The 25670-nt window shown below is 44.9% G+C and overlaps 1 protein-coding gene and 1 non-coding gene across 4 annotated transcripts; both read right to left on the reverse strand.

The window, feature by feature from the left end:
* Nucleotides 1-730: 730 nt before the first annotated feature.
* Nucleotides 731-25349, reverse strand: PPP1R8 (protein phosphatase 1 regulatory subunit 8). Of its 3 annotated transcripts, XM_055140177.1 has the most exons (7): nucleotides 25230-25346; nucleotides 23581-23641; nucleotides 14900-15053; nucleotides 13354-13574; nucleotides 10782-10926; nucleotides 5004-5068; nucleotides 731-2155 (listed from the first exon to the last, which is right to left on the reverse strand). In XM_055140177.1, the coding sequence occupies exons 1-7, from the start codon at nucleotides 25283-25285 to the stop codon at nucleotides 1802-1804; spliced, it is 1056 nt and encodes a 351-aa protein (XP_054996152.1). In that variant the 5' UTR covers nucleotides 25286-25346; the 3' UTR covers nucleotides 731-1801. The 3 variants fall into 3 exon arrangements, with proteins under 3 accessions (XP_054996152.1, XP_054996154.1, XP_054996153.1); XM_055140179.1 differs by lacking the exon at nucleotides 14900-15053 and having other exon boundaries at nucleotides 25230-25299; XM_055140178.1 differs by lacking the exons at nucleotides 13354-13574; nucleotides 14900-15053 and having other exon boundaries at nucleotides 25230-25349.
* LOC129405418 (small Cajal body-specific RNA 1) lies at nucleotides 20674-20838 on the reverse strand. Its single transcript, XR_008630566.1, has one exon. It is a non-coding gene; the product is annotated as a small Cajal body-specific RNA 1 (non-coding RNA).
* Nucleotides 25350-25670: the final 321 nt, after the last annotated feature.

Consider the following 25670-nt stretch of genomic DNA (forward strand, 5'->3'; position numbering starts at 1 on the left):
GTGGGGAGAGTGCTCATCCGGCACGTCAGCCTGGATTTGATTCCTGGCATCCCATGTGCTCTCCAAAGAGCCCTGTCAGGAGTGATCCCAGAATGCATTGTAAGGCGTTAAGGCTGAGCACCACTGGGTTTGGCTAAAAAACAAGCAAGCAAAGGACCCGAGGATGGTTTCCTATACAGACAGCTGGGAGCTGCTACCTGTCCTTCAGTTGGCTGTTCCTACCCTACTTTAAATTCGAGGGATTTGGAACCCAGCTGGCTGTCAGAAAGCCACATCTTTATGAGTCATCATACGACGTGCACCTTCCACATCAGCCTAGTGCAAGACATGGCCACTCTGTCCGGATGGGCTTCAATTCCTTCTGAATTTACTAGTTTGCTTCTGGGCCACCTGAGCTCTGAGTGCAAATGCATGCGGCTGTAACTGGGGAACCAGACTTAACTCTCACACACCCCCAGACAAATGCTCTAAGCCAGGCTCCCTTTTTTAGTTCAGTTCTGTTCCTGATGAAGGGCAACTGACACCTCTTAACCCACTTTGCTTTGTGAGGCGCTTTAGTCAGGGGACTGAAATCTCTAATTAGAATTTCCTCATTCATCAGGGGCATGATTATTTGTGGTAGTGAAATGGGGACAGAGTATTACCTCCCAAGCCCAACAGCTGTACTGCAGTACTTCAGACAGAACACTCCTAATAGCTGCGGTGATGGAGACAGAATGCGACTCACCCAAATGACAAAAGTTACGTTTAATTTACAATGTAATAAAGGTTACAGGTAAAAAGCTACACATAAAGCTTGAAAAGGCCTATTACACAAATGTACAAATCTCTGTACAGATTTCACGATGTTTCCTACCTTGGTCTCCTGTGTTAGCCAGGTGTACTCCCGGAGCTCTGAATAGAGCACCACGTTGAGGGGGAAAGAGCCTCTACACCACATCTAAAAGCATCCTCTCAGAGACATCAGTCACTTGCAGAGTGAAAAATTTTCCCTTTTTAATTAAAATTGCTCTAACTGGTCCTATCCTTAAAATAAATTGCCTTCACAGCACACTTGAAAAGGAAAATAATGCCTTAGAGAATAGAGGACAGTACTCTGTACTCTGGAATCAAATAAGAACCTCGGCAAGCAGAGTACTTAGATTTGACAAGAAAAACAGGTAAAGTTCAAACAAGTTCAAAACCATCAACCTGTATCCAGGACACTGGTCATAGAAGAAGGAAAACCAAAGTGTTCTCATTCCAACAGAAAGGACAAAAGAGAACAGCCTAACTATTGGACCTCAAAACCACTGATCCGGGAAAATGCTTTTGAGTTTTAAATCTTAGCTTAACTGGAGAATTCTAAACCCACTTTTTGATCAAGCCAGGGTCCATGGTGACCCTTCTGCTACCTGAACTTGCAGGGAGAATAAGTATCAATTAGACCGTTGATGCTCCTGTCACAGCATGAACTTCAGCCTCAGGGCCTGGAGTCTCTCCTCAGGGTACATGACTTTAAATGATGCTAGGAAGGAGAAAAAAAGTGGGAGGGAACAGGAGGCCTGGGGAAGAGCCAGGGCAGTGGATTTCAAAGGCTATAGGAAACGTTTCTTGACACTGAAAGTGTTCTGAAGACAGGTCTTCACGGGATATTTCAACCCCACCCCCAGTTTTAATATTACATGGTTAGGACCCCAGGAGACATTCTGAAAGACAATACTGCACACATGGAAAGTTTTTCTCCCTAAGTTCATTAGCTCCCCCATCACCCTTCCACCCCGTTCCCACCCCACCCCACCCTTCTCCATGAACAAAAATATCAAATCAGTAAGGAAGGTGTCGGCTTCTTGCCCGGCCAAGCCTCTTTTGCATATTTCTTCTTCTTGGGTTCGTTGACAGCTTCCGGGTTGTAGACGGCAGGGTTGGGTGCAGGGTTCATGGTTACTGCTGATGGCACGACGGGAGTCAAGTCCACGTCAGGGGCGAGGTTGGGGTATGGCATGGGCAAGCCACCGATGAGTGCTGTCCCATGGATGCCGTGCGGCTGGGAGCCGGCTTCACTGTGTGTGGGAGGCAGGCCCCCGTAGAGTCCTCCACTGAATGCAAAGTTCTGCATGCGCCTGCCCCCCGTTTCTTCCAGGCCCAGGGAGCCAGGGCCCTCCACTCGCTTCTTCTGTGGTTAACAAGGAGAAGACAAGAGGTGAGGCACAAGAGTAAGCAGCATCAGCGTTTTCTATGCTAGACCTAGAAAATATCGGGGAAGGCTCCTGAACCTCTAGTTTTAATTCCCTTCCCAGACAATCTATTTTGCTGTCCCAAAATTTCAGGGGCAGAGTAACCCTCTAAGCAGCTGTCTACCATGAAGGGTGCCAAACAGTGCTCCACGCAACTGTTTCCCATTGCATCAAGAGAAATGAGGACAGTGTTGTAAGCTTCAGTTTTCACAAAGTTAAAGCTTACTTAGATTATTTCTATAGGAGATAAAGATAACAACATATGGTAGATAGTATTTACACTTCTTATTTTTTTGTATTTGGGTCATATGCAGCAATGTTTGGAAATAATTTCCAAGCACTCTAAGGGGAACTTATGAGGGATCTAACTAGGGTCAGTAGCATGCAAAGCGAGCATCTTATCCCATTTTCTCTGTCCATTCCTGGCTGTTTTATTTTTGTTTTTGGGCCACACCCAGTGGAGATCAGGGCTTACTTCTGTCTCTGTGCTCAGCAATAATATTTAGCTATACTTGGGAAACCATATGAAGTGCCCAAATCAACCGGGATTGGTTACATGCAAGATAAGCAAGCACCAGAGTGATCACTAAGTGTGGCACAAAAACAAAAATAAAGCCAACCACAAAAAACAAAATGAAATACCAAACAAACAAAAAATACACTACTATTCAGAGCAAAATAAATGTATAGGAAGTAGGTGATAAGTAGTGTACTGGTGGTGCAGGGATAGAAAAGAATATGAAGGAAGCTTCTGGGGAGACAGAAACTTTGGAGGTGGGGGTAAGAGCTACTCCTGGTGCTGCCTGTGGGACCAAGTGGTGGTTTTGAGTCATCACTCTAACACCCCCCAGGAAAATGTCTATACTCAACCAATTAGCTCTATCCTTTTAAATTTTTTAACCACACCCAGCAGATCTCAGGGTGCTACTTGGTGCACACAGGAAGCCTGGGTTTGCTCCTGGCAGCGCTCTGGGGGACATACCATGCCAGGAGCAAACTCAGGTTTCCTGTGTGCAAAGCAGGCACTCTAGTTGGTCCTTTTATTGGGGTTTGGTGTCAGGGATTGAACCTGTGGGCTCTCACATATAAAGCAGTGCTTTGACCCATATCTCTGGGTCTGATATATTCACCTTATGGCAGTATTCACTAAACTGTACAAATCCAATAAAAAAATTATGCATTTTGGGACAGAATTAATAGCAGAGTGCGTAAGATACCTGCCTTTGGGTGTGGCCCAAAGGAGAAGGAGGGAGAGAAGGAGGGAGGAAGGCAGGCACTATCTCAAGGTTTCAATTTTTTTTTGGAGGGGGGGGGCAGTTTGGGACATACCTGGCTGTGCTCAGGGATCATTCCTGGTGATGATCAGGGGACATACGAGGTGCTGGGGAAACCAAACTGATCCCATGCAAAGCAAGTGCTTTATTTCTATATCCTCTCTGGCCCCGCAGGGTGTCTTGTATAGACTAAGCAATCAGGGAGTGTGCCACATGGTGAACAACCAGAAAATACCTCCAATGCCCACTACCTGGTGTTTCAACATCTCTGATTTCTAAACTTAACCCAAATCCAGGCTGGCTTTTTCTCTCTGTACCAAGGCAGATGGCAGAGGAGCTATGCAAATCTAACGCGCACTCCCTGCAGAGTAGCATACTTTGAGTCACAAGGATAAGTAAGGTTAGGGCTGAGATATAAATATAGTGGTCAAGGTGTTTGCTTTGCGTATGTTCAATCCTTGGGCTGGAGCGATAGCGCAACGGGTAGGGCGTTTGCCTTACACGAGGCTGACCCGGGTTCGATTCCTCCGCCCCTCTCGGAGAGCCTAGCTTGCTGGGCTACTGACAGCAAGCTACTGATAGTATCTCGTCCCCACGGGAGAGCCTGGCAAGCTACCCGTGGCATATTTGATATGCTGAAAACAGTAACAACAAGTCTCACAATGGAGATGTTACTGGTGCCCGCTTGATTAAATTGATGAGCAACGGGATGACAGTGACAGTGATACAGTGATGTTCAATCCTTAGCACCACATATGTTCCCCTGAGCCTGCCAGGAGTGCAGAGCCAGGAGGGGAGGGAAGGGGGAAGGGGGAGGGAGAGGGAAAGAAAGAGAGAGGGGGACGAGGGGAGAGGGGGGGGGGGGGAGAGAGAGAGAGAGAGAGAGAGAGAGAGAGAGAGAGAGAGAGAGAGAGATTAAAGAAAAGTGGGGCTTTTTTTGCATCATGCTGGAAACTAACAGACATATCATGAAACAGCTTATACAAAGCATCAAATTGGGTGGTAATCTGTGGCCTATGATACTCTGAGATTCCATAGAGGTGGGTAAAAGTATTTACAGAGGATACAAGATGAGAGCGAAGCAAATGTTTTACTTACACACTTATGACTTACACATAAGAGAATAGGTCACTTTTTAATTAAAAACAAAACCCAAACCAATCTGTTTTGTTTTAGGGCTGCATTATTCAGGGGCTACTACTGACTCTGCTCAGTGAACCCTACAATACTAGCGCACAAATATGAACCTCCTACATACAAAAACATGTACTTCCACCCAGCAAGTTACTGTTCCAGCCCTAGAGCAGTTTTGTTTGGGGGCCACACCTAGCGGCGCTCAGGGCTTACTTCTGGTGGGGGTTAGAGGACCATATGGAGTGCTGGGGATCAAACCCACTATGTGCCCTACCTTGCTGTACTACTGCTCAGGCCATAAGAGCAACTAAAAATAACAACAACAAAACAACCCAGTCTCCAGTCTGTGTATCAAATACTGTTACAATGTCCTTCCTACCTTGACTGGGACCACTGCAGTCTGCACCATATTTCGGAAGCGACCAACTGAGGGATCCACATCCTCTGCAAAAAAAGATGATGGAAAGGTTAGGCTGGCACTCTACTGGGAGAAATTACTGACCACGACTCACTGTGGACAGAGCAATTACAGCGCACATGAAACAGTAAACTGCAGGTAGCACTGTGAGGAATCAATCCTCTCAACAATCTGAATGAGTTGGTATTACGAGAACAAACATGTAACTGTAAAGGAGGCAGGTCCAGAGTGGCCCTGTCACTCTGGAGAAGACACAGACTTTGAGTCTGAGCAGCCGTGCTCTGGACCGCAGTGCTGAACCATCTTCCCCAGGCTGCCCCATTAAAGCACAGATTATCCATTCTACGTTAGTGATATGGCAGTGTGATATGTCGCACACCCACATACCCTACTAAATTAGCAAAGAGCAGAATTACGATTCAGACCTGGAGCTTCAAACTTAACACGATCTCTTGATCTGAACAACTGTACACAACCAAGCAGACACATTACTGTGCCCTGAGAAGATTTAAATCTTTTAGCTTCAGGGGGGCCGGAGCGATAGCACAGCGGGTAGGGCGTTTGCCTTGCACGCGGCTGATCCGGGTTCGATCCCCGGCATCCCATATGGTCCCCTGATCACCGCCAGGAGTAATTCCTGAGTGCAGAGCCAGGAGTAACCCCTGTGCATTGCCAGGTGTGACCCAAAAAGCAAAAATTAAATAAATAAATAAATAAATGAATGAATCTTTTAGCTTCATTCACTCTATAAAGACAAAGCACTAAGACCAAGTAAGGGAAATGCGTGCAGTCATCCACAAGTGAGTCATTTATCAGACACAAGACATAAATATTATAGAAATAAAGAGTAAGACATTGCCTTGTCTCTTGTCTCTAAGGAGCTGAAAGCCAACCAGGTTACACAATGAAGGTTCTTTAAGAGAAGTGCAAAACCGTTCCTGGCGCACAATAGGCTCAAATGAGCTGGGTATCTAAGATAATTTTTTTTGGTGGTGGTGTGTTGAGGGTGGGTTGGGGAATAAGCCACCCCAGTGTTACTCTGGTGCTACTCATGGCTCTGTGCTCAGGGTTCACTTTAGGTGGTGCTAGGGCAATATGAGGGGCTGGGTATCAAACCATGGTTGGCTGAATGTAAGGCAATCAGTATATGATCTCTCTAGCCCACAAATAGGAGTTTTCCTGAAGACTGAGTATGTGAAAACAGAAAAGTCCATATTTAGAAAAAAAAAAAAAAACCCTAGTACCTCTCATCTTAATACAGTGATAAGTAACTGGTTCCCTAAATGACATGGTACACCTTATTTTAAATCCACAAAGGATTTAAAAAATTACTGTTATAGGGGCTGGAGCGATAGCATAGCGGGTAGGGCGTTTGCCTTGCACGCGGCCAACCCGGGTTTGAATCCCAGCATCCCATATGGTCCCCTGAGCACCGCCTGAGTGCAAAGCCAGGAATAACCCCTGTGTATCTCTGGGTGTGACCCAAAAAGAAAAAAAAATTACTGTTCTAGGGCTGGAGAGATAGTACAGCGAGTAGAGCACTTGCCTCATAAGCGGTCAACCTGGGTGCGATCCCCATCACCACACATGGTCCTGAGAGCCCCCAGGAGTAAGACCTGAGCACAGCGGTGTGTGGCCCCAAAACCAAAACCAAAACAATCATTATTATGGACCAGGGATATAGTTTAAAGATCTAGTGCGCAGCTCTGAATACAGAAGGTGGGGGTGGGTGGGTATGTTTTGATCCTGAGCACTGCATGCTCCCCTGAACACCAGCAGGAGTGGCCCCCAAACCAAAACAAACATGAAAGAACCACTGCCATGAATTCTGTTGGGAAACAAATCTCTTTGTACAGTATTTGTACTTGCATTAAGTCTGGCATTTCATGGACTTGAGGCCACCTCTAAGGAATATACTCTAGCATTACCAGTCGCAGACAATGTTTTTTCTGGATAAAAGAATGAATGAGGGGCTGGAGCAATAGTACAGCGGGTAGGGCGTTTGCCTTGCACGTGGCCGACCCGGGTTTGATTCACAGCATCCCATATGGTACCCCGAGCACCGCCAGGAGTAATTCCTGAGTGCAGAGCCAGGAGTAACCCCTGTGCACTGCCAGGTGTGACCCAAAAAGCATAAAAAAAAAAGAATTCTATATGAGTGAAGTGAAAAAGAAATCTCTTTAGGAAGTAGAAAAGGGCTCTACAAAAGGTCTCATGTTTTCTCTCATCCCCATAGGAGCCCTACTTCAATCACACTTTCAGCAAGGAATGCTAAATAAAACAGAGAGTAATTAGAACCCAAGAGAAGCTGCACATGAGGACACACAGGCCTGTGGGTGGAGGGAGGCGCTGAGCCCCAGCGCATCTGTCCAATGCTCGACGACGTGGGCCAAACCACTCACCTCCCTCTTCATTCTCTCAAGTTATTCTCTCCCAGAAAGAGGAGACAATCTTTCCAGGTGTTCTCTTTTCTGGGTTATCGGTGTTTCAAAGGCTCTACTAGCAAGTTCCTTGCTAATACCACTTCTGGTGGAGTGGTTGAATAGGTAAAAGGAAAATGTTTGGTCAATATGATGGTGACAAAGACTGACATTTACAGGGAAATTATTGAATTTACTGTATTTCCTCACCAATTCTGAGAGGCCTGATTATCTGATAATCACCTGGTCAAGTGATTGCACAGTCACTAAGTGAAGAGGTGGATTTCAAACCTAGGCCCTCAGAACCCATGCTCAGCCACCATGATATTCTATCTAACTGGGGGCCGGAGCAATAGTACAGCGGGGAGGGTGTTTGCCTTGCATGCAGCTGACCTGTGTTTGGTCCCCAGCAGCCCATATTACTCCTTAGCACCGCCAGGAGTAACTGAGTGCAGAACCAGGAGTAACTCTGAGCACTGGCGGTGTCCCAAAAAGAAAAAAAAGAAAAAGAGAGAGAGAGAGAGAAAAGGAATTCTACCTAAATAGAATGCCTCAACAAAGCTCAGAACACTAATTTTGAGAGGTGTGTGTGCGTGTGACAGCTGGCGACATTTGAGTGCTTTTTCTGGCTCTGTGCTTGCTCCCAGCAGTGCTAGGGCACCAGGTGGTACTGGGGACAGCAGAGTGCAAGGGAAATGCCTTAATCTCTGGGCGATCTCCCCGGCTCCTAGGCAGTAACTTTCAATAACAACAGAGCATATAATCATAACTACCTAGTATAGGGGTTCCCAATTTCCATTAACCAGTACAAACATGAGCTTTTTAAATATTCCAAATTTCTGGACAGAGTTCCTTTAAAAAAGTGGGCCACACTCAGCTGTGCTCACTCCTGGCTTTGCGCTCAGGGATCAATCCTGGTGGGCTTGAGAACCATATGGGGTTCTGGGGAACCCAGGTTGGCTGTGTGCAAGGCAAGCACTCTAACCACTGTACCATCTCCCTGGTCCACAATTTTTTGGGGAGGGGTCACCCCACACACAGATATGCTCAGGGCTGACTCAAGGCTCTATGCTCAGGGATCAATTCTGATAGGGTCAGGGGATCAAATAGGGTATTAGGGATTGAATCCAGGTTGGCATGTGCAAGGCAAGGGCCTTAGCTGGTACTATTGTTCTGTCCCTCCCTCACAGAAATCCTTTAAATTCTTCTAAACAAAAGCCAGGTATTTGTTGTTGTTTTGTAGTGTACATGCAGGGGATCAAACCCAGGGCCACAGACATGCAAGGCAAGTGCTCTGCTGCTAACCTACACCCCTGGCTTCACTGTTGCTTTTCTGCTGAGCCCATACCTCCTACTCACTGGCTCTCATTTTGCCACTCTTCTATAAGGTCAGCCTGTGGCGATACCACCTCTAATCTTTCTTCCTTATGCACGGTTGCGAAATTCCCAGCATTCCGAGTCATTTCCCATAGCTTGCAAGTCTCTCTCAGGACAATGTAACACATCTGATGATTAACACTCTGGGTGAGTTCTGCTCAGAGCACAGGCTGGTTGGGGTTACTGTCCTGCATTTTTCTATGAATGCAATCTGAAACTGCACTTGATTAGTTTTCAAATCTCTCTGAGGACTCAGACTGCATTTCCAATTAACTGAATTCCCTCAATCTTTTTTCTTCTTTCCCTTTCATATGAACTACTGCTAGAGCAGATCTCCATTTGAAAAACTGGTATTTTGAACCTAAAGACAGAACTGAAAACTATTCTCACTGCATTCCAATTTGGGAAATAAAAGCAACTTGTCAGTCAGGAATCTTTGTTTCTATCCATTAAGGTTTAAAGTAAGATTTTTACTTACTGGATTGGCCACATGCAAGGCAAGCATCCTACTTACTGTACCATCTCTCCAGCCCCTCAAATAGTATTTTAAAAAATTTCAGTTCTACCTTGTATAAATTATACTTCCCAGCTCTATGTCATTCACTTACGTATTTTTTTTTTTAAACCTATGTATTTACCCTAAGGTAATCCCTAAAACATCAGCCCAACAGATGAAAGTCGAATGATGGAACTGGTTAGCACAGCGGCCTACCCATAAACTTGCTGACATTTCCATATAAACTCTAAGTTATCTTTCTATAGAGAGGCAAGTCACTGTCACTGTCATCCCATTGCTCATCGATTTGTTTGATCAGCGGGCACCAGTAACGTCTCTCATTGAGAGACTTATTGTTACTGTTTTTTGGCATATCCAATATGCATGGGTAGCTTGCCAGGCTCTGCCGCTAGGGCTTGATACTCTCGGTAGCTTGCCGAGCTCTCCGAAGAGGGGCAGAGGAATCGAACTTGGGTCCGCCACGTGAAAGGTGAACGCCCAACCGCTGTGCTATCGCTCCAGCCCAGAGAGGCAAGTAGTCAAGGCAATTAGAGAGGCAAGTAGTCAATACAATCTTTTTACTGTTTTGTTTTTGGGCTACCATCTGGCTATCTTGAGCTTTGTTGAGAGTCATTATGTGATGCTGGGGATTGAACCAAGCCCTCCTGTATGCAAATCATGCACTCCAGTCCACTGAACACTCTCTCCAGCCCCTTGCCGACCTTCAGATTTATTAATCATGTTTAGAACCCCAAATAGTAATATTTTGCTTTGAGGTAGAGAAAGTACCATACTTTACTTAGCAACATCCCTCTGCAACAGACACGCGAGGTTAGCAGGGGAGAACTGCAGCCTTGGCCAACAGAGTTAAATGGGCCGTTCCTTTATTTTTATTTTTCTTCTTCTCTGAGGACTCCATGGCATAGTGTGTTTCAAATCACCCTGTTGCATATGCAACACTGAGGATCTGCTTGTCCTGGGTGCTTTCTAAGCTGGGCCCTTTCTCCTCATGGGTCCCTGAGAGTAGGACTGTCAAGACTGCCCACAGCATTTGCAGGTGCCACGAGACTGTGAACTCAGCCTCATGCTTGTCAAGCACGCATTTTAAGCCATTTACTGGCTACAATTTTTCACACTTCAACTCTACAGGCGGGTAGGGTGCTTGCCCTGCACAACTTGGGTTCAAACCTCGCCACCCCATATAGTCCCCCAATCCTCCAGGAGTGATTCCTAAAGTACAGAGCTAGGAATAAGCGCTGAGCACAGCAGAGCTCCAAAGCAAAAACAAACAAGAGAGTACTATATCCTCTTAATATAGAACCTATACCATGTTAGGAAACATTACAACTGACCTACAGGTCCTATATACCACTCTGAGGCCACAGCTTTTTCATCTTAAGAAATGAGAAATGTTCTATTTTTAGAGTCCTATAGAAACTATCTCACCTGGGTTGATGATCTCATCATCCTCACTGAAAGTCACCCTTGAGTTCTTCCTCTTCCTCTTTGGTCTCTGAATATCCAGATTCCCCTCCTCAATGGTGAGGGTGGAGATCCGCTTGTTGTGGGCAGTGTTGAATTCTGTCAGGTTCTAAGCCAGGGTTCACATAGGAAAGATGGCAATCAGTACACCAATAATTTGAAGGAGGATTTAGAGTAACAAAATAAAGAACACGAAGGCATTAGGAACTAACTTTGACCTCCGAAGGCTGCATTCTCTTCTGCATTCAGAAAAGATTATTTCCCCCCAGACTGCTAATACTAAGGTGTCTCATTTGAATGAATGTGGAACACACAAAGCGACTGGCAGGGCACTGTTATTCATGAGGTAAAAGGCCTTAAACTGAGAACACGTCATTACCTATGCAAATATCACTAAGGTTTTTTTTCTGGGATGTGGAGGGTTTAGAAGCAGTGCTCGAAACTGGTGCAGCCACGGGGCCCACCAGACCTACATCTTACAGTGCATGTGTGGACAAAGTGGACAAAGTGGTTCGTGTTCCAATCAAGGCCTGCTGTGCAACAGGCATGTACTCTAACCTATGGAGCTATCTCCTCAGCTCTTTTCTATTTTTTGCCTTTTAAAACAAAAACAAAACGCTATCATGTCTTCATGCTAACAGAAAATGTGACCGGGAAGGTCTTATAAGAATTGTTTTTAAGTAACAAAACAGAGATGCTATGAGAAAGGTCAATGGACAGCTTTTTCCCCAGTAGCTCTTTCCCTTAAAATTTGCGAAGACAGGGGCTGGAGAGATAGCACAGCGGGTAGGGCGTTTGCCTTGCACGCGGCCGACCCGGGTTCAAATCCCAGCATCCCATATGGTCCCCTGAGCACGGCCAGGGGTAATTCCTGAGTTCAGAGCCAGGAGTAACCACTGTGCATCGCCAGGTGTGACCCAAAAAGAAAAAAAAAAAAAAAAAAAAAAAAATTTGCGAAGCATTCCCAATACACTTAATATTTGGCATTAGTATTTTGTTCCTCTTCCACTCCTGTGTCTGGCCCCATTTCTATTCATGACCACCCACCCATCTCAACAATGAACTTGGGCTCAGCTCTACTGCCAGCCTCTTTCAATCTTCTGAACTTATTCCAACCTGCACTGCACTTTTGGACTTCAGTCAGTCCAAAAGCCTAGAGAGAAGAACCTAGGGTCAGAACCTAAACAATAAGGAATCATGGTGGCAGCCTGGAAGAGAAATGAAGAAACTAGCAGTAAGGTACAAACTAGCAGTAAGCTATGACAGTACTGCTGTACAACAAAATAGCTTTGACTTTGGGGAGGAGGTGTGGGTGTGCAGGGACACACCTGGCAGTGCTCAGAGCTCACTCCTGGAAGTAACCAGGGATCAAACTAAGGTTGGCTACAAACAAGGATGCAGCCTTGCACACATAACCCCTTTACTATCTCTCCAGTCCCACAAAATAACTTCTAAACTTTTTTCTTTAATTCCCCCACCCCAAGCCAATAAACTCTAAATTCTATTTTCCTAAGGGTGAAGAAACAACCTAGCTGTCAAGAATACCAAATGTAGCCTAATAAATGTAGGCTCAGTGGCAAAGCACTTACCTTGTATATGTGAGGTTCTGGGTTCAATTCTCAGTTTTCCCCCTCCACAACAAAAAAAAATTGGGGCCAGGGAGATGCCTCAAAGGGTTGTAGCCCAAGGTTACAGTCCCCTGAGCAATGCCATGTGCAACATCCTCCTCACCCAAGGAGATGCCTGTTGGTGATTAAGGGCATGTTTGCATTTGTTCTATCTAAATAAACCAGTCATACCAGTGCAGCGAGACATGTGAAAGACTACAGTCAGATCACACTACTGGGGGCCAGCTTCTTGAAAAGTAAGAATTTAAAAGCACTTTAAGACAAAACCTTGGCCAGGCATATTGCTCAGTGGCAGAGCACTTGCATTCCATGTGTAAAGCCCTGGGTTCAATTCTTAGCACTACAAAAAAACCCAAAAATCCCCAGAAACCTTGTGCAAGTTATGGCTTTCAGAACATCTGGGCCATATGACAAAAGCAGTCTAAATCTATTCTGAAGATTCCTGTGCCGTTCAAATAGAATTTGAAACAGCTGTGTACCATGAATGAAAACTAGTCTCTCTAAGCCTGTGCACTCCAATTTAACTTTCTGGAATATGTAAGTGTTCTCAGTTTGCACTATTTAACATGGTAGTTACTGGTCGTATGTGATCACCAAGAACCAGAACGTGGTTAGCGGCCACTACACTGAACAGTGCAAAGCAAGAAAAAGCCAACCCCAAGACTTGGTTTCTAACACCAGTGAAGGTGTACAAGACAACCATGAGAGCCGACTGGTAGGAGACTGGTCACCTTGTTAGCCCTGGTCACATATACCAAAGCACAGTGTGACTCTCAGAGGTGCATTATACAACTGGCCAAACCACTCTGTAAAGGACCAGCAATGAGATCCCACTGTAAAATCAATGGCATTTCAAGCTACATAGCACAAAACTAAGAGTCACAAAAAACAAAATGACATGGAATTACATCAAGCTCGGTTTCCTCCTCTGGGAGCCCCAGTAAGCCCTTGAGTTCATCATCCTCTCCACCCATCTTCTCATCTCCTTTCACAGCCGATGGCAATGTCTGAGGCTTCTCTCGTAGAGTGTATGCCCTTGTGGAGGCGCCAAACGAGACCGTGGAATCGATGGGAATTTGCTGAGGTTTGTGAGGTTCCAATCGAATGTGACCCAAGAAAGTGCCGTGTGCTGAGAATAACCAAATCAGAAATGTAAGGGAAAAAAAAACAAAAACAAAAACAAAAACCACCAACCTGAGTCGTAGAAGGAAGAGCAGCTCCTCCTAGCACATCAGTTTTGCTTTTTAAAATGAAAATGGCACTGGGTCCACTTTGCATCCCTTGTCATGGGTCACAATAAAAAGGAAAACTCTTTCACTGAGTCTTGAATCTCTTCAGTGGATTTCTTACACATCTTCAAACCTGCCGTTACCCCAAATAAGAAATACCACTGCTTGTTCTCTGCTGCCAGACAGGCTTGGCTCCAATCTGGGTCCAGCAGGAATGGCTCCAATCCAGCAATAGCCATGCTCCCCAACGCAGGAGATAGGTATTGCTGAGGTCTGACCTCTCCAGCCCCAAGTCTAAGGAACATAGGCCTGGAGACAGTTATGCTGCACAGTAAGGAGGTTGGCCGAAACAGGTGCAATATCAATGTCAGGGCAAGCCAAAATCCTACTGGAGATTCTGAATATTTTTCCATGTCTGCATTCTGCATGTTATGAAATGGAGAAAAAAGATGAGATAAATTTGAAAGTAAGTATTTGTGAGACAAAGCTCTGTGAAACCATTATATAAACAGATAAAGATGGTGGTGGTGGTGTATATATACAAATATCTGTGTGTGTATGAGTGGTGGGGGTGGGGAAGGAATACAAACATGATTAGCTCAGGTAGCACGGTCCTTTAGATTTTACACTGCATTTGTACATGGACAAAATTAACTTTAAGGACCCACTGCAGTTAAATCTTAACTGTATTTATGTGGATTGTCTTTGGCAAACTTGAATATCCTTATCAGAGTGTGCTCACAGAATTAAAATTGGTACTTATTAGTAGTCAAAGCAAAATGTTAGCTGGGATTATACAACCCATTCTAAGAAAATCAATTATGGTCAAAACAAGTATTTAAAAGTATGTTCTGTACCACCACTCTACTATATTAATGGAGCTAATCACAGTTTTTGTTTAAATTGGGCCACAATTCATCACAGTCCTAGAAGCATTTAAATACCCATAATTCTTAATTACTAAATGCCGATGCTGTTATCTCTGTATACTGAAATACATTCTCCCTAGGAAAGTGTTCCCCCATACCTCTTCTTTCCCTAATCAATATCTTCAAGTAAATAGAAGATAATTACATGAATGGAGAAAAGTTGACTTAAAAGCCAAAAGTAAGCTTCTTCCTTTGACAAGCAGTAAAACATGCTTTAAAAACTGAGGAACCCAAAGAGCATTTTCACATTGCCCGAAAGGGAATGTGTGAAACAGGACGGGATGTGAGTTACTTACTACTGTTGAGATCTATTAGGAAAACTCTCTTCAGATGCTTGTGGTAGACCAAGGCAGCGTGGACCCGAGAGCAAGACTGGTGGTCAATGGTAAAGTCACACAAATCAGGGTTTCTCCCAAATAAGTAATACTTCTTCTCATCAATAATCAGTTTCTAAATAAATATTAAATTAAATATTATTTAAGTCTTGTTTCAACAGGGTTTAGCAAAAATTTTTCTAATCTAATGAGATGATCTCAAATATATAAAATTTCTTGCCAGAGTGTAAAAAAATAATTTTTCCATTATTCTTTTATCATAAAGAGATCAGAATAATTTACTAAATGGGGGGTGATGGTGGTAATTATCTCCCAAATATAGCAGTCAAAAGTCTAGTGTTGGCACTAGACTTTTTCCTAATTAGATGAAAGTATTCTGCAAGAGTGACTGTCTTTCTCTCCTTTAGAAATGTAAGATTTCACTAGATCTTAATATGGTTAGAAGGCAGGAGCTTGGGGAATATGCCCCACTCTGCGATTACGAAGTGGGGGGTCACTTCCTATAGTACTAGGGAGAACATGTGGCACTGGGGATCAAGTTGGAGTCAACACATGCATCATGCATGGCAAAAACTTTAATCTCTGTACTATTTCTCTAGTCCCCAAATCTTAAATTTTAAGTCAAGCAGGAAATAAGAAGCACAAAACATGCCTAAAAATAACTCTGCTTTTGAAAAAATAAAAGTCAAATAAAGATTATTGATTAGAAACATTTAGGACCTGGAATTACACTAGACACTGTATGCTCTTTATTATTATTATTATTATTATTATTATTATTATTATTTTGGTTTGGAGGCCATATCAATGCTTAACTCCTAGCTTTGTATTTGGGGGTCACTCCTGGCAGGACTTGAGAGGAATATAGGGCCGTTGGGAATAAACCAGGGTCAGTCACCTGCAAGGTAAGCGCCCTAAATGATACAGTATCTCTCCAGCCCTGTATGAACCTTTTGAATGTAACTTTATTGGTCCCATTTCACTTTCATTAAAAAAAAAAATTACTCAGTTAATTATAACTGAGTGTTTCCTGTGTCCAAAGCATCTACTTCATAAGGCAAAGATCTGGTGTGGGGACAGAGGATACAGGCTTAACACTTACTGAAAAATCAATAATGCTAGGCATCTGAAGCATTATCTCATCTAATCTACAAAATAACTCTATGAAACAAATACCACCTTTACTGTTAAAAGCAAGCAGATTTAAAAAGGGGAAGTCACTCATCCAAAGTTGGTTAAGAGGTTAACAGATCTGAGATCTAAACTCTGGTGTGAATGACTTACAATGCTAATCCTAAACAATGTGCCATGGTGTAGAAAAATTCAACAGGAAGTTTCTAAAATGTTTCAATCCTCTTCTGTGGCACTTTAAAAAAAAATTACATAATTCTGTGGAGGGAGAAGGGACTGAGCATCATTAACTTTCTATTTTCCCACAACTTTCTTCTTTTAGAAAGACAGTCACTAATTAGTATCATCATAGTCATAGTCATAGAAAGGGGAAGGAGAAAGGATCATTCTTTGAGTCAAAGTTTGCCTTATTATAACTCACTACTCACCCTGTCCCTTTTCTTATTTCTTTCTTTACTTCTGTGGTGTTAGGGGTTGAACCCAAAGCCTCATACATGCAAGACATATACTAACACTGATATGCATTCCTGGTTTCTCCCCCGCCTCTCTCATTTTGGAGCTTCACCTGGTGAGACTAAAGGCATACTCCTAGTTCTCCACTCAAAATCATTTCTTGTGGTGCTGGGGAACAGTATGGGGTGCCGAAGATCAAACCTGGGTTGGCTACCTGCAAGGCATGCACTTTACCCACTGTACTATCATCACCCCAGTACCTTCTTTTTCTTCTATTCTAGATCATAAAGTCTTTGCTACAGACTAGTTGCAGATATGGTGGTTGTAAATAAAGGATTTCAGATGAATTAAATTCTAAAAGTCTATATAATCTGATCACTTTTTTTTTTCCTTTTTGGGTCACACCTGGCGATGCTCAGGGGACTGTATGGGTTGCTGGGAATCGAACCCAGGTCGGCCACGTGCAAGGCAAATGTCCTACCTGCTGTGCTATCTCTCCAGCCCCCATAATCTGATCACTTTCAATCACTTAAGTTAAAATTTTTTCCTTTATTTTTTAATTTTTATTTCACTTTTTTTCTTTTTTGGGGTCACACCCGGCGATGCATGGGGTCACTCCTTGCTCATGCACTCAGGAATTACTCCAGGCAGTGCTCGGGCGGGCCATATGGGATGCTGGGAATTGAACCCGGGTTGGCTGCATGCAAGGCAAATGTACTACCCGCTGTACTATCGCTCCAGCCCCAATTTTTTCCCCATTAAACATAAGGTTTCATTAAGCCCCAACCACATATTTTACATTATAATACTAATATTTCACAGATCTGTGGAAAGGACAGTCAAGTTAGTACGTTAGCAAATATGGAACCATGAGGCTTACATTTAATTTCTGGTTGTATCATTGAACTCACAATAGTTTACTTTCCTCCCTTATGTTTTAGTATTCCCCTTATATAACCAAAAATAATCCTCATGAACAGAAAATACTAGCATACTTAAGAGTCACACACCAACTATGAATTTATGCTATGTTATCTCACCCTCACAACTGCTTTGGGAGGATGTAGCTAGACTGGTACTACCATTCCTATTTTTTATAGTTGAAAAAATTGAGGTGGCATACAGAAGTTAAACTATTCCAATTTATACAGCTAGATATATGTAAACTGAACTGGCAAGCCAGGTCTGTCTTATATCAGAGCCCTGATTGTTTAATCACTTCATGTCATATTTCCTTCATTTTACCTGCATCGAAAAGTATCTAATTTTTTTGGGTAATGTCCAGGATTAAACTGAGGACCTCACACATGCAAGAGAAGGAGTCTATCACTTAAATACATCCCTAGTGATTTTTATTTAAACAACCACTTCCCTTGTTGTTTTTTTTTTTTCCTTTTTGGGTCACACCCAGTGATGCACAGGGGTTACTCCTGGCTCATGCACTCAGAAATTACTTCTGGTGGTGCTTGGGGGACCATATGGGATGCTGGGAATCGAACCCAGGTGGCCCTGTGCAAGGCAAACACACTATCCGCTATGCTATCACTCTAGCCCCTTCCCTTGTTTTTTTCAAGTTCCTTTCAAGCTTAGCCTTAAGGCTCAATTAAATAATCCAGTCTATGAGATCTCCAGGTTGAATGGAGTCGGTTATAGGCGACCTCCTCCCATCTTCCTGTGCTTCCAGTAGTCTGGTAGGCCTGCCCAGGAACTGCCTCTGGCACCATATAAACTCACTAACGGCTATGATCAGATCTCTCAGAAGAGAGCAACACAGAAGCATAAGCCACTGAGATGTCTCTGGAACTCAAAGTCACCATCCAGTTTTAAAAAAAATTAAATTAACCTCAGCTGTATAACCGTATAACATATTTAAAACTTTAGAACCCCTGGATTTGCAACATCTCATACTCCACACCACTGATGTACCAAGAGTAGCATACCAATTTGATGGGGTATAAAGTAAAAGGCAACTAATCTCAGGGAGGAAAAGGAAAATAAATATATATATATATACATATATATATATATGTACACAAGGCTCAACTTTTAACAACACATTAGTAATCTTTTCTTGTACAAGGGCTTACTGGCTCCAGGATGAAATACAACAATCCTCACACACTTTCCTCTAAGGAAACTTTTTGGGGTCATTTTTAGTGGATTATTCGTAACAAGTAATACAAAATAAATTCTTTAGGTCCTGCTCCGGGGGCAAGGCTTGGAGGCCAGGATGGAAACATTGAAATAAGGTGGTGGGATTGGTGTTGGAATAGTAAATGTAACAAATTGTGGAGAACCCGACAAGCTACTTAAGAGTATCCTGCCCTCAAGGCAGAGCCTGGCAAGCTCACCGTGGAGTATTCTATATGCCAAAAACAGTAACAATGCTGGGTCTCATTACTCTGACCCTGAAAGAGCCTCCAATGTGGCACTGTTTGAAGGACAAGTAAAGAGAGGCTGCAAAAATCTCAGGGCTAGGAGGAATGGAGATGCTACTGGTGCCTGCTTGAGAAAATCGATGAACAACCGGATGACAGTAAACAGTGACAGTGAACTTTATATACATATATATATATATGTATAAATCAATCCAGTCTGGGTATGTGGGTCACCTCTGGAAAACCCTGCCTAACAGTGCCCATCTGTGTTGGCAGCCAAGTCCATACTGCTAGGACTCACAGTGAACCAAGATTTCATAGCCTGATGGTTCAGTCAATCTTTTCTTGTCTGCTTAGACCCATGTTTTAAAATTTGGGTTAAAAGTAAGACATGCTTGGCCTGCCTGGGATATGTGTCTATGGTAGAGTGCCTGCCTTGCATGTGTGACATCCTGGGTTCAACACCCATGGAGTGGGCTGTGAGAAAAAGGAGGAGATATATTTTGGAACTGAGAGAGCTCTGAAATACCAACATCTTATCTCTCTAGGTAATAATCTATGCAAATTGACTCTCACTGTCATTTCTCATCATATTAATAGTCCACATATGATGTTCCCACCAATTGAAACTTGAGAGCCAAAGCATTCACAAATTGGTCTCAAGGAAGACAATACAGTTACCCTTAATGTGGAGGTTAGGGACACCAATCTCCACAGTGCCAGATGAAAATCTTTGTATAATTTGACTCCTCCCGAACTGAACAGCGTGGTTTGACCAGAAATCTTATCAATAACACAGCTGATTAACACATTTTTATGCCACGTGGGTTTTTTTGGCCACACCCAGCAGTACTCAGGGGGATACTCTTAGCTCTACACTCAGGGATCACTCCTGGCAGTGGTCAGGGGACCATATGGGATGCCAGGAATCAAAGAATCAAACCCCACTTGGTCGGGTTCAAGGCAAACGCCCTACCTGCTGTACTACCACCCCAGTCCTCTATGTGCTTCATATACTGTATTTTGTTTGTTTATGTTATATAGGGGCTACTCCCAACTCGGTGCTTGGGAAAATCATGTGGTGCTGGGCATCAAACCCACGTCTCCAACCCTGTAAAACTCAGCCAGTTGAGGCCCTATGTGCTGCAATTTTACACTAAAGTATACAAAAGGAAAATATTTAGAAAACCATAAGCAAACTATTCACTGACACTAAGTCACCTTTTCATAAGAAACCCCACATGTAGATTTGTGCATTTCAAATCCCTATTTGAAATAGGGAGCAATAGTATAATAGTACAATAGTATAGTGGGTAGGGTATTTGTCTTGCACACAGTGAACCTAGTTCAATCCGTGGCATCCCATATGGTTCCCTAAGCACCACCAGGAGTAATTCCTGAGTGCAGAGTCAGAAATAATGCCCGAGCATTGCTGCATGTGGTCCCCAAACAAACACAAAAATCAAATCCCACTGCTATTCAAGGATCAATAGTATATAAAATTGCTAGGATATAATACTGGTCAAATTTCAGACTTCAAGGTGCCAAAGTCATACAGAGATTTAAATGTTTAGAAGGAAAAAGAAAAAATTAGACTTCAAATTAAAATATGTACATTTACTAGTAAATGCATATTATAGAAAGATTAAGAGAGAAAAGTATATCTCAGAACTGTTCAATAACGTACTACTTCTAAGCAATTAAATGAAATAATGAACCTGTCTTTAGTTACTAAAAGCCACATTTGACTAGCTAAAACTAGTACCACTAATCAGCTGTACCTGTGAGTTATAACTCAGAGTGTATCTTTACACACTGGGCTTAAAAGACTCATGGCTTTTGTTTTAATATTGCACTTTTTAAACCCAGCTATCACATCGTATCACAAGCCTTTCATCAAGGCTAGGACACAGATAGCTCGGCTAGTATCAAGTGCTACCCAAATCCTTAAAATAAAGCAAATCTTAGGTCTATTCATCTCAGAAACAAGACAGAGATATCTAAGGAACTGTAACTTTGACAACTGTGGAAACTCAGGTGTCAACTTTTGACACCGTAGAACACTGGAAGACTGAGAATATTATCAGTTAATGAAAACCAGTAATCAGTGAGATGTCAGTTGAGTTTTTTTAAATACAAATTATTCCACGAAGGAATATATTATCATTAAGGCTAGATACATTTCTTCCATTGCAAGCTAAAGGTTTATCAAACTGTAGTAACAAAATGACTAATAGATATATCATATATATATCTCAAAGCTTCAGACCATTTAGCAAATAGTTTCTATCAATGAATTAGTGTATAGTAAGAAAGGTTTTTGTAATTTTTTTTTTTTGCTTTTTTGGTCACACCAAGCGATGCTCAGAGGTTATTCCTGGCTGTGCACTCAGGAATTACTCCTGGCGGTGCCTGGGGGACCATATGGAATGCTAGGGGTCGAACTCAGGTCGGCCACGTGCAAGGCAAATGCCCTCCCCGCTGTGCTATCGCTCCAGGCCCATAAGAAAGGTTTTTTCCCTTGCATTTGTTCAAAAGTATTTTATTTTATTATTGTTTTTTGTTTTTTTATTTATTGAATCACCATGAGAACAGTTACAAAGCTTTCAAGATTCTCAGTCATACAATGATCAAACACCCATCCCTTCACCAGTGCACATGTTCTTCCACCAAGAACCCCAGTATACCACCCTCCCTCTCCCCACCCTGCCTGTGTGGCAGATGATTTTCACTTTAAATAGTAAGAAAGGTTTTATAGAGATTTTAGCTAAATCATTTCCTTGAATAATCTTGTGAACTTTAAGAATGAAGAACTCATGACAAAGCTACAGTGACTAAGGAATAACTTATGCCTGAATTTTTACACATTTACAGAACATTTATTAGATCTCACAAATAGACTTTTCAACAGAGTAATGCAATGTTTTTAATTGTATCTAACAAAAAAAACCTGTACTTAGTGATAATAGGGATGTTAATGCGAATTCTGAGTAAACAAGCAGCAAGTAATTCTGAGACATAAAATGATCATAGTGGTTTAATATCAATTTTGGGTAAATAAATGGTATTTTAAGAGTTAAGGAGAAAAAACCCTAAAGCCTAACAGCTAATCAAAATCCACACTATATTAATTTTCTATGACTGGTCATTCTTTCTTTTTTTTTGGGGGGGAGTCACATCCGGCAATGCACAGGGGTTATTCCTGACTCTGCACTCAGGTATTACCCCTGGCGGTACTCGGGACCATATGGGATGCTGGAAATCGAACCCGGGTTGGCTGCATGCAAGGCAAATGCCCTACCCGCTGTGCCATCACTCTAGTCCCTGGTCATTCTCTTTTATAACACTGATTTCAATCACAACCATGTTTTTGTTTTTGTGTCACACCCAGTAGTACTCAGGTGTTACTTCTGGCTCTGAGCTCAGAAATTACTCCAGGAGGTTACTGGGTGACCACACAGGATACTGGGATTAAATCCGAGTGCAAGGCAAGTGCCCTGTCCACTACACTATCTCTCAAGCCCCTAATCATATTTTTTTTTATTGGGGGGGGGGTCACACCCAGTGATGCTCAGGGGTTACTCCTGGCTCTGCACTCAGGAATCACTCCTGGCGGTGCCTGGGGGACCATATGGGATGCCGGGGATCGAACCCGGGTCGGCCGCATGCAAGGCAAACGCCCTACCCGTTGTGCTATCGCTCCGGCCCCATAATCATATTATTTTTTATGTGACTTTATTTCCCATTAGATGATTGCTTTCAGGACAAGAATTATGTTTGTAATAGAAATATGAACCAAGGATACTAAGGCAGTATGGGATAGAACCTTTGAGATACTGGTGGGAGGATCTGAAAACTCTGGGTGGTATGCATGATAGAACAGCACTGCAAATGTTAAATACTATCCGTAGTCTTGCAATCTACGATATCTCAATAAAAACTGACTGGGGGTAAAAAAAGGGATCACGTTGTTTGTTTACTACAGCAGTCCCTATGCCAAATACAATGACTAGTAAAGTAAGCATTCAGCATGTTCCAAACAGAAGCGATTTCATTATCTTTTTTGAAACATTTTCTTTGAAGGGCATGGGCTTAAATCTCATAAATGAAACTTAAATTCAAACTACATCACCCACTTTCTCTTCAAGTTATTGCAAATCTTGTATCTTTCACACACATCCATGTACCCTGAGAGAAGAAATTTGCCAAACAGATTTCAACAAGATGGGAGCCAGAGACCCAGGGTCTTTTAAAATCCTTCATTTGGAAGGTGAAAGAAGTCACAAAAACACTTAGATATCAGGGAGATAAGCAGCTTGAATGAGTGATATCATCATGAGCTTTGAAAAGAAAAAAATAAGAGGGGCTGGAGAGATAGCACAGCGGGTAGGGCATTTGCCTTGCACGCGGCCGACCCGGGTTCAAATCCCAGCATCCCATATGGTCCCCTGAGCACGGCCAGGGGTAATTCCTGAGTGCAGAGCCAGGAGTAACCCCTGTGCATCGCCAGGTGTGACCCAAAAAGCAAAAAAAAAAAAAAAAAAAAAAAAAAGAAAAAAATAAGAATGAAGGAAAGTGGCATTGCTGGGAAACAAAGCGAGGGAGACAGGGTGGAAAAGTCAGTCACTGGCAAAAATCCTTAGTATGATGGGAAAAAGAGGAAGACATGAATTTCCATACCTCAATTAATTTGTCTCCTTTGACTACATCCAAATGTAAACCAGGTGGGGGTTTACCTGCCCTGAAAATTAAAAGGAAAAAAAGGATTTTAAGAACAAGTTCATAAATGCCATTTACAATCCCTGTCCCATTCACAACTGCAGCTCTCCTAGTAGCTATAATTAGGTTCATGTTCAAGTAGAAATGTCATCTACTTTCACTGTTATTACAGATCCTTTCTACGTTTGACACTAACTTCCCCAGTGATTCAACTGCTCTCAACAGATTTCAATAACTCTAGATTTAGAGCAGCGCCAAGAAGCCTGTATTTTCAATTCTGGGGATTATCTATCTACCTCGGAGAGAAAGCAGCAGAGGGTGTGTGCATCATGTACTACATACAGCCGGGGGAGGCTGGTCACTTGGAGACTGGACCAAGCACCTGTCACTACCACAAACAGGACACAGGTAGAATAAGTGCACCTCTAGGTTTGTACTAGGGCTCATCACTTAGTTTCATCACAGAAGCAGCAGTGTCTCGCCTTAAGTCCAAATCAGATGGGCTGAACCAGGGGAGAATACAAAAAAACCAGGCCCAGGGACCAGGTCCCCAATACAACACGCGACATGAGTCACCCTGAGCGAGTCCTTTTTACAAATGCCATGTTGAAAACAACTTTCTCTCGGGATCCTACCCCACCGACGACGGACACAGCGATGTCGAAGCACCTTACAGAGGCTGGACCACGGCAACATGAGGACACGGCAGGGATCTTGGGCCCTCGCAACTGGTCCCGGGTCAACGCCTGCCGGCCACGCACGCAGCCGCGGCGCAGGGTGGGGGGGGGGGGGGCGCAGACTCGGGAGAACGTCCCCCGTGCAGCCCAGAGCCCCGCGTCCGACGCGCGCACACCCCGATGCCCTCGCCCCCTCTCCGCGCGTCCCCCCGCACCCCTCCACGGCCGGAAGGACGAGGGCTCGGACAAAAAGCCCCGTTCGGCCGGAGAGAGGAGGGCCCAGGAGTGGTACCCGCCGCCCCCAGCCCGGCGCTCGGGGTCGCGCGGCGCGGGGCGCGGAGGCTCGTCAGCCGCGTGCCCTTGAGGGCTCCGGGGAAGGAGAGCCAGGGGCCACACGCCGGGGCGCAACTGCCCGCGAGGCAGACCCTGCGGCTCCCCCTCGAGCCCAGGCCCCCCGGGGGAGCGCCCGGGGTGCGGGGCGCGGCCGCACCCCTCCCGCCGGCTCGGCGATCACCCGACGCGGGGCGGCGGGCTGGGGCCCGGTCGGGGGGGGCGGGAAGCGGGCTCGCGCGCTCGCGGGACGGGCACCGGGGGGCGGGGGGGCAGGCACGCTGCTGCACGCCAGCACCCCGCGCTCCGTCCAGAGTTGGGGTAAGTTCAGGGCCACCCCCCCGGGCGCCCCGGACCCCGGCGGAGGGCCCGCGGGCTGCCCGGACGGGCGCCCCGGAGCCCCCCGACGCTGGCTTCCCCTCAGTTCCTGGGCCCGGGCTCCAGGCTCAAGCTCCTCCGCACGCCGCCCGGCCCGACGGGCAGTCCTCCCTCCATCACACCGCGCGCTCCGCGCCACTCGGCTCGCCGCGAGCAAACAGCCGCCCTCTCGGCCCGGGCCGGCGCAGGCCGGGCCGCTCCGGCCCCGCTTGCCCAGCCACTCACCAGGTCGGGCAGTCGAACAGCGGGAGGCTGGAGCCGGAGTTCGCGGCTGCCGCCATCTTGCGTCTCCCCCTCCCATTTGGCGGGCCCGGAGCACGCCGGGAAACTGGAAGACCGTGAGGGGAGCGGCGGCCTCCCGGCAGCCCGCGCGGCGGGCGCGCGCGCGCCCCGCACACACGCACGCGCGCTCGCGCGGGCGCTTCTAGCGGCCGCCCGGCGTGTGAGTCCGGCGCGAAGGTCCGCGCTCAGTTGAGAGCCGGCTTCCCCCGCTGAGCCTGAGGGGCCTTACCTGGGCTCTGCGCGGCCGGAGGAAGTGGGCGTCCTCCAGCAAACACGCCCCCCGCATGGGCCCTCAGGGCTTGCGAGACCGGGTCCGGGTCAGTCCGGTCACCCGGATCGCGGAGATGGGCGGGAGAGCCGCACCCCACCTGTTGCCCCTCCTAA

Source organism: Sorex araneus, chromosome 5 (assembly GCF_027595985.1).
Source record: "Sorex araneus isolate mSorAra2 chromosome 5, mSorAra2.pri, whole genome shotgun sequence".
In the NCBI taxonomy this organism is placed as follows: Eukaryota; Metazoa; Chordata; class Mammalia; order Eulipotyphla; family Soricidae; genus Sorex; species Sorex araneus.

Coding starts and splice junctions, on each gene's coding strand:
- PPP1R8 (XM_055140177.1), bottom strand. CDS start 25,285: ATGGCGGCAGCCGCGAACTCCGGCTCCAGCCTCCCGCTGTTCGACTGC. Junction 13,575..14,899: donor CCTAATAGATCTCAACAGTA/GTAAGTAACTCA, acceptor GGTTATTCTCAG/CACACGGCACTTTCTTGGGT. Junction 5,069..10,781: donor TGATGAGATCATCAACCCAG/GTGAGATAGTTT, acceptor CTTTTTTTGCAG/AGGATGTGGATCCCTCAGTT.